This window comes from Trichechus manatus, unplaced genomic scaffold, assembly GCF_000243295.1.
Source record: "Trichechus manatus latirostris isolate Lorelei unplaced genomic scaffold, TriManLat1.0 scaffold00069, whole genome shotgun sequence".
In the NCBI taxonomy this organism is placed as follows: Eukaryota; Metazoa; Chordata; class Mammalia; order Sirenia; family Trichechidae; genus Trichechus; species Trichechus manatus.
In genome coordinates this window covers 5,102,581-5,111,426 of record NW_004444005.1, presented here as the reverse complement: position 1 = coordinate 5,111,426, position 8,846 = coordinate 5,102,581, and the positions used below count along the sequence as shown (strand labels likewise).

The 8,846-nt window shown below is 49.2% G+C and overlaps 1 protein-coding gene across 1 annotated transcript in view; it reads left to right on the top strand.

The window, feature by feature from the left end:
* The first annotated feature begins 618 nt into the window (after positions 1-618).
* TTLL12 (tubulin tyrosine ligase like 12) overlaps positions 619-8,846 on the top strand; it is a 29,865-nt gene continuing 21,637 nt past the window's right edge. Inside the window, exon 1 of the mRNA XM_004380051.2 lies at positions 619-692. Coding sequence (XP_004380108.1) covers positions 619-692 — 74 coding nt within the window. The remainder of the gene's footprint in view (positions 693-8,846) is intronic.

Sequence of the window (8,846 nt, the reverse complement as noted above, 5' to 3'; positions counted from 1 at the left end):
CAGCAGAAAAATAAAACACTGAAATAAATTGGAGCATTTAGCAAACATTTATTGGCCACCTACTGTGTGCAAGACTCCAAGAAGGGCAAAGGAACCAGTGCTCTGCCACGGACCCACCCCGTGAGTGAGCGCAGCCAGGGGTGGAGGGACGCCATTGGTCAAAGAGATCGAGGAGACAGGCTGGCCTAGGGGGGCACGCAGAGCCCCGCATCTCTACTGCCGGGGCGGGGGGCTTTGAGAAGAAGGGACTCTCCCTCTGGTCCCATCTCTGGAGTTTGGGTGGGGAGGACAGCCCAGACCCTCGGGCGGCAGGTAGGAGAGACAGAGCATCCAGAAGGAGAAGGTGCAGACAGCCCAGGCTCACAGGACTGACTGCCTGGCTCCCAGCACAGAGAGGGGCACACGGGCAGGTGGCTCCAGCCAGGACTGCTGCCCTGGAGCCTGCTGCCAGCCCACCACCACACCCAGGACCGTGGCCTCCGCCCTCACCAATCTGGTGCACAGTGGCGCGCACTAAGGGGGGATTTTTACCTCTTCTTACCTCTAACTCCATGGCTGGAAAATTTGTTCAACCTGGTAAAGTGCATCTTGTATCAAGGCCCCTTTCCTTCACCAAAGATGCCCATCAGGCAGCCAGGCTGTGACCAGGGCGACTGGCTGAGCCGGCGCTGTTCCCGCCACAAGCAGGGGACGTGACGCGTGTGACAAGATGCCACCGTGCATGCGCCAACTCGTCTCCCTTGGCCACCTCTGCCCACTCAGTACCCTCAGACTGCTAGTCCATCCAGGAAGGGGCCCTGAGCCCTGGCCAACAGGAGCTCGCTCTCCATCCTGCCTGGCTCCTCGGGCTGGCCTACACGTGGCACCTTGCCACCTCCCAGGCCTGCACTGACAGCCCAGACACCGGGGGCCCAGAGGCTGCCAGACAGCCCCCCACACAAGACGGTGGTACTCCCCAAGTCTCAACAGGAAAAAGTGAAGGTGGAAAGCTTGCCCCATGCAGTGCCTCATCCTCTTGCATACATGTAAATTTCTCCCCACCCCTGCAAGGGGGATGATCCCGGTTTCCAGATGTGGACATGGGGACTCCTGGAAGCCAAGTGACGTGCCCCAGGCAAGGTCAGCGATTCACAGAGTTAGAATCAAATCCGTCACCCATTGCCATCACGTTAATTCCGACTCATAGCAACCCTGTAGGACAGAGTGGAACTGTCCCCGAGGGTTTCCAAGTCTGTAATCTTTACAAAAGCAGACTGCCACATCTTTCTCCCAGGGAGCAGCTGGTGGGTTCAAACCGTCAACCTTTAGGTTAGCAGCTGAGCGCTTAACCACTGCACTACCAGGGCTCCTTGAATCAAACCCAAGCCTACCTAATTCCGGTGCAGGCAGTGTCTCTGTAAAATGTTGATGACTGGTTTTACAGATTGGAAAACAGCCCGGTTGTCCCTGGCAGCGCTGAGGAGTCTAGGGTGGGGAAAGGAAGGGTAAAGGGAGTGGGGGCGGCTGTTGGCTCCCGTGACACGGTCCCTCCCTCCTCGGTAAGCACTAAAAACAGAGAAAGGGCAGGCTGTGCCTTGTCCTCTCCACTGGGGAGCAAAGTACCCACTGTTGAAACTGCCCTGCCACCTGAAGCCACCGAGCACTCGGATGCTGCTTTACCACAGGGCTCTGCACTCATACCGCGTCAGTGTCGAATGCGCCCCCTCCCATCAGCCCCTTTGCAGGCTCCAGCGCAGACATGTTACATACAACCGTCAGGCAGCAGGCGGCACCGTGAAGAGTAGAAAAAAGAGAAAGCTGACTGAGGCGTGGTGTCATCTTTGCCGGTGAGGGGCCCCGTAGATCCGCAGGGAACTTCTTAGTCCACTGAGATCAGACCCATGAGCCTGCTGCCCTGGACAGGGGACCTGGGCATGCCCTCCTAGGGCGGGGGCCACGCCCCCTCACTGTACTGTCCAGGCGCCTTGATGAGACCTCCACCCACAAAAGTGACAAACATCAGTGTAACCACAGTTGTCTTTTAGTCGCCTGCAATACTGAGTTATGTTCTCTCCATCATGTTCCCACCTATGCATGTAATTAAACATCTGTGAAATCACTTTAATAATAAACAGGAAATGAACCAAAATATCGTTCCTTTCTCTTATGCCTCAAAGACCATGCCTGTGGGGAAAAAGGTAACCAGAATCCAGACTTGGAAAAAAAGGCTTAAGAAATTCCGCAGCTGTGTTGAGAGAAGAAAGTGAAGAAGGAGCTCCAGGAAGCTTCTGAGAAGCAGAGCAGCGAGGCTGAGACAGGCCCGTAGAGAGACAGAGGCCCCCAGGATTAGGGACAGACATGTCCCTCAGCGAGCTGCCAGAAAGTACAAGTCCTCTGTTTCAATCCCATTTCTCCTCTGACTCGCATTATGAATCAAGAGATGTTCCTCTGTGCGGGGCTTTCGTCTGGGAGCCGTGGTCCCGGGAGCCCCAGGGAATCTGGGACACCTCAAAATTATGCACAATGCAGTGTGTGTGGTCTGTGTGTGTCTGTGTGTCTCTCTATGTCTGCTGTGTGTCTGTGTGTCTCTCTGTGTCTACCGTGTCTGTCTGTGTGTCTGCTGTGTGTCTGTGTGTCTGTGTGTCTGCTGTGTGTGTGTCTGTGTGTATTGGTGTGTATCACTGTGTGTGTTTATGTATCTGTGTGTGTATATCTGTGTGTGTCTCTGTGAATGTCTGTGTCCACTGGAAGTCTGCGTGTCTACTCCATGTGTCTGCTGTGTCTCTGTGTCTGTCTGCATCTGCTGTGTGTGTATCTGTGTGTCTCATGTCTATGTGTCTGCATCTGCTGTGTGTCTCTGTGTGTCTGTGTGTATTGGTGCGTGTCTCTGTGTGTGTGCTGTGTGTGTTTATGTATCTGTGTGTGTCTCTGTGTGTCTCTGTGTTTCTGTGTCCACTGTACGTCTCTCTGTGTCTCTGTGTGTCTGTGTCCACTGTACGTCTCTCTGTGTCTCTGTGTGTCTGTGTCCACTGTACACCTCTCTGTGTGTGTCTGTGTGTATTGGTGTATGTCTGTGTGTGTGTATCTGTGTGTCTCTGTGTGTGTATGTGTGTGTGTGTGTGTGTGTCCTTGTGCACATGCACACACACTCTCTCTGGGAATATGGCCATGGCTTTCATCAGATTCTCAGAGAAATCTGGAACCCCAGAAAGACAAATAGCCACTACTCTCCTCAATAATGTGGCGAGCCCTCTGGCATCCTGCACTCAGCAGAAAAACAAGACAATTTTATAAATGTTATTAATTACTATTCCAAAAAAGCCACAGAGTGCCCACCAAGTCATTTCTTGCTCTATCACAGGGATTTAAGCTCTAAGGAGAAAATACGACACCCTCTGAGCACACAGTACACGGACATTCTACCAGAGTGCCCGGGGGACAGATCAGTAGATCGGCCTCTGCGGGCTGGAAAACGAGCTGTGAAGAGGGCTAGCCTCACTCACAAGCATGAGCGAAATGTTGCGGGAATATGGATCTGTTCCCCAGATTCCAAAATCCAGTGATAAACTCGCTGTAGGGCACAGGGCCACAGCCCAGCTGGTTCCAGCGTCCCCTGTGTCTGCAGAGGTTCAGGAGACTTCACCAGGTGTCTGGGCTGACCTGCTCCACAGGACAGGATTTCTGGATTCTCTCTTGCCGAACTCCAAGAGCCCTCGGTGATCAAATTCAGGGTCCTCCAACTGGCAGTGCACCGTGCTCACACCCTAGGTCACCTCAGAAGAGGAAAGAAGGTGGACCATCACGTGTGGGATCCCAGCTGTCATGGCGAGGCCTGGCCATGGCTCCCATCCCATTAGCTAGCACTCGGCCGCGCCCAGGGAGGCCGGTAATGTAGTCCACTGCGTCCCCCACCAAGAGGCAGGTACAGGTTTGGGGGGCAACTAGTATCTGCCTAGCGTGGGAAGGTCAGGGAAGGCTCCTGAGGAGGTGGCGTTTCAGCTGAGACCTGAAGAACAAGCAGAATGAATGAGATGGGGAGGAGGCAAGGGTTCTCAGACGGGAGGAAGGGCATTTGCAAAACCCCTGAGATGGAGGCCACGCGCGATGTTCAAAGAGCGGAAGATGGCAGTGAGGCGGGAGCTCAAAGAATGAGGGCAGAGTGTGGGGGAAGGGACTGGAGAGGCCAGCAGGGGCCGGTGACACAGGGCCTTGGAGGTCACATGAAGGACTGGGTTTTCATTCCTGGGCAGCGATGATGTTTCAAGCAGGGATCTGATACTACTGGGTTTGTATTTGGGGAGGAGCATATAAAACAGGCTGGCCTATCATTCTCCTGGTTACAGGCTGTGTTAGTCATCTAGTGCTGCTCTAACAGAAATACCACAAGTGGGTGGCTTTAATAAAGAGAAATTTATTTTCTCACAGTCTAGTAGGCTACAAGTCCAAATTCAGGGCACCAGCTCCAGGGGAAGGCTTTCTCTCTGTCAGCTCTGGAGGAAGGTCCTTGTCATCATCAATCTTCCCCTGGACTACGAGCTTCTCTGCTCCGGCACTGCTTTCTGGGTGGTATGAGGTCCCCAACTCTCTGCTTGCTTCCCTTTCATCTCTTGTAAGATAAAAGGTGGTGCAGGCCACACCCCAGAGAAACTCCCTTTACACTGGATCAGGGATGTGACCTTAGTAAGGGTGTTACAATCCAACCCTAATCCTCTTTAACATAAAATTACAATCACAAAATGGAGGACAACCACGTAACACTGGGAATCATGGCCTAGCCAAGCTGATATATACATTTTTGGGGGGACACAATTCAATCCATGACACAGGGATTGGGCCAGGGAGAGTCACACGACCCAGTTGGAGCCTGAGAGAGCCACTGGGACTCAGGATCCCTTCCCCAGTGGGATTTTAACCCTGGGAGGATTTAGGCAGGAGCTGGGGCAGCTGTCTTACCACTACAAGGCAGCCTATTGGAGAGTGAAGCCAATGCACAGAAGAGCAGAGCTAAGAGACAAGGCAGAAAAACTGGGTCCTGGTGATGTTGTTTGAGCGCCTGGATCAAACTGGACCTGAAGCCCACTGAACTCGTCTGTTATGTGAACCAATCCCATTGCTGTCAAGTTGAATTCTGACTCGTAGTGACCCTATAGGACAGAGTAGAACTGGCCATAGGGTTTCCAAGGCTGTAAATCTTTATGGAAGCAGATTGCCACATCTTTCTCCCATGGAGCAGCTGGTGGGTTTGCAAACTGACCTTTTGGTTAGCAGCCAAGGGCTTAACCACTTTGCCAGCAGGGCTCCTTATGTGAACCAATACATACCCTTTTTCTTTAATCCAGTTTCAGTTAGATTTTCAGTCCCTTAGAGCAGATTAACTCCAGACTGATACAGAGAGTGAAGGAGTCAGAGGTGTGAAAGATGACAGGTTTTCAGCTAAAATAATCATGCCTTTATATTGTTACAAGACTTGATATAGTTGTTAATCGTGATAATCAGGTCTGTGAAGTAGATAATAATTCTTACCTAATTACAATATAATTTTGATATAAACGGAATAATTCACAGTGAGGTCCTGCTGCCCCTGCCTACCACCTGAGTTGGGCCTATGCTGTGGCCTACAAGATGCAGGAAGCCCCAGGGAAATGTGGGAAATCAGAGGTTAGGTGGCTATGAAACACGTGTGGGAAATCGAGCCTGAGCGGTCGGTCCTGCTCTAGAGCATAGACAAGTCTGAACATTCTGGCTACAGTAATTTTGTCCCCTATTGTATGCATGGTGGAAACCCTGGTGGCATAGTGGTTAAGAGCTACAGCTGCTAACCAAAAGCTCAGCGGTTCAAATCCACCAGGTGCTCCTTGGAAACTCTATGGGGCAGTTCTACTCTGTCCTACAGGGTCGTTGTCTTAGGCATCCAGTGCTGCCATAACAGAAACACCACAAGTGGATGGTTTTAATGAAGAGAAGTTTATTTCCTCACAGTCAAAGTAGGCTAAAAGTCCAAATTCAGGGCGTCAGCTCCAGGGGAAGGCTTTTTCTCTCTGTCGGCCTTCTTCTCTTCGGTGTTCCCCTGGACTAGGAGCTTGTCTGCGCAGGGACCCCCGTCCAAAGGACGCGCTCTGCTCCCGGCACTGCTTTCTTGATGGTATGAGGTCCCCCGTCTCTCTGCTCATTTCTGTCTTATATCTCAAGAGATTGCCTCAGGACACAATCCAATCTTGTAGATTGAGTCCTGCCTCACTAACACAACTGCCGCCCATCCTTCCTCATTAACATCATAGAGGCAGGATTTACAACATATAGGAAAACCACACAATACCAGGAGTCATGGCCCAGTCAACTCGATACACACATTTTTGCGGGGACAGAATTCAATCTATGACAGTCGTTATGAGTTGGAATCGACTCGATGGCAATGGGATTTTTTGTTGTTGTTTATTCTATGGTATAAAGCCACAGGTTTTTATTTACATATTGTTTGTTTTTTGGGGTTTTGTTTATTTGGTTTGTTTTTGTTATGCAATAAACCCTTTCAGGAGCAATAATTTTTTTTTTTAGGTCCAATTGAATTAAAAATTAAGTTCTGAATTTCTCTTTCTCAAAGCAGATTGTGAAACTGAAAACTCCACAAAATATTTGTCAGCTTTTACCTTCGGACATGACTGTGAGTGCCATTCAGTTAAACTCAGTTAAAAAATTTAACCCTGAAGGCAGTTATTTATTTATTTAAAGGCGCCCTGGTGGTGCCAATGTTACAGAGCTCCACTGCTAACCAAAAGGTCAGGGGTTCGGAGGTTTGGAAGTTCAAACCCACCAGCATCTCCACAGGAGGAAAGACTTGCCCATCTGCTCCCATAAAGACTACAAACCAAAAAAACCCCACTGCTGTCAAGTTGATTCCAACTCATAGCAACCCTACAGGACAGAGCAGAACTGTCCCAAAGGGTTTCCACAGCTGTAATCTTTATGGAAGCGGACTGCCACATCTTTCTCCTGCAGGGCAGCTGGTGGGTTTGAACCACCAACCTTTCAGTTAGCAGCCAAGTGCTTAACCATTATGCCACCAGGGCTCTGCCATAAAGACTACAGCCTAGGAAACCCTATGGGATGGTTCTACACTGTCCTATAGAGTAGCTAACTGTCTGAATGGACTCAACAACAATTTACTTATTCATTTATTTTTGTGATGCTAATATGCATATTGGAGCCCTGGCGGCATAGTGGTTAAAAAGCCTGGCTGCTAACTAAAAGGTCAGAAGTTCGAATCCACCAGCCGCTCCTTGGAAACCCAACGGGACAGTTCTATCCTGCCCTATAGGGTCGCTATGAGTTGGAATCAGCAACAGCGTTTTTTTGTTTTTTTTTGTTGTTAATATGCATATGAAAGGTCCCTAGGTGGCACAAACTGTTTGCAATCAACTGCTAATCTAAAGGCTGGCGATTCGAACCCACCCAGTGATACCTCGGAAGAAAAGATCTGGCAATCTGCTTCACAGTTTGTAACAGTCATGAAAACCCTATGTGCAGTTCTACTCTGTAACACAGAGGGTCGCCATGAGTCGGAATCAACTCCACGGCAACCAACAACAATGCTTCTACAAAGCGTCATGGGCACAGCATGCGGGACTAATATCCTTACTAAATTAAGAAGCCCATGGAGCAGAAACGCGCTTAGAACTGGTCGTGATACAAACATAGTTAATAATTTTATCTGAACAGTGTTTAAATTAGAAATCATAGATGTCCAAAATTTACAAATACTTCTTCATATGTATAATTAGAGTACTGAATCAGACAATTTTTGCAACGAAGCTGATGTCGGACACAGAAAAATGCTTCAGCACGACAGTAACGTGTTTTTCTCAGCACCCTTCATCAACTGGGATTTCAGAAATGTTTGAGCCTTTCAGACCAACTTAAGTGTCCTATAATGACAGTGGTCTCTATAAACAAGTCCTCTGAACTTCGGTGCATTTTATTCAAATTTAGTTGAAAACCTTGCATCAAAATATTCAGCAAGTGAAGAGTCAAAAAAGACAAAAACCCTCAGCCTTTGAGCTTTTTAGCAAATTACACGGATTGCAAAGTTGCATACAGGAAGATGCCGAAATGTGTCTCTAGGGAAGCAAAACAGAAGTGAACAAATTAACAGTGCAGATGAGAATGATTTTTTGCAATTCTGTAACTGCACTCTGAAATACCTACATCTGTAAGAAATACTTCTTTTGATGGAATTCCCATTGTTTAGTGGATACATTTACACTCTGAATCACACCGTAAGGACACGGAGAAGGGCCACATTCTGCAGCACCTAAATTTGGCAAGGAGTCTCTGGGTAGTGCAAACAGCTAATGCAATCAGTTAACGTGCTTGGCTGCTAATCAGAAGGTTAGAAGTTGGAGTCCACCCGGAGGCGCCTCAGAAGAAAGGCCTGGCAATCTACTTCCAGTCCTACTCTGGCACACATGCGGTGGCCATGAGTCAGAATCAACTCCATGGCAACTGGTGGTAGTGGGAAGTTTGGTGGTGGTGTTGTAAGGTGTTGTGTCAATTCTGACTCATTACCACCCTACGTACAACAGAATGAAACACAAGCCGGTCCTGCACCATCCTCACTTGCTGCTACGTTTGAGCCCATTTTTGCAGCCACTGTGTCAATCCATCTCGTTGAGGGTCTTTCTCTTTTTCACTGACCCGCTACTTCACCAAGCATGATGTCCTTCTCCAGGGACTGGTCCTTCCTGATAACACGTCCAACGTACGTGAGACGAAGTGTCGCCATCCTTGCTTCTAAGGAGCATTCTGGCTGTACTTCTTCCAAGACAGATTTGTTCGTTCTTCTGGCAGTCCACGGTATAGTCAGTATTCTT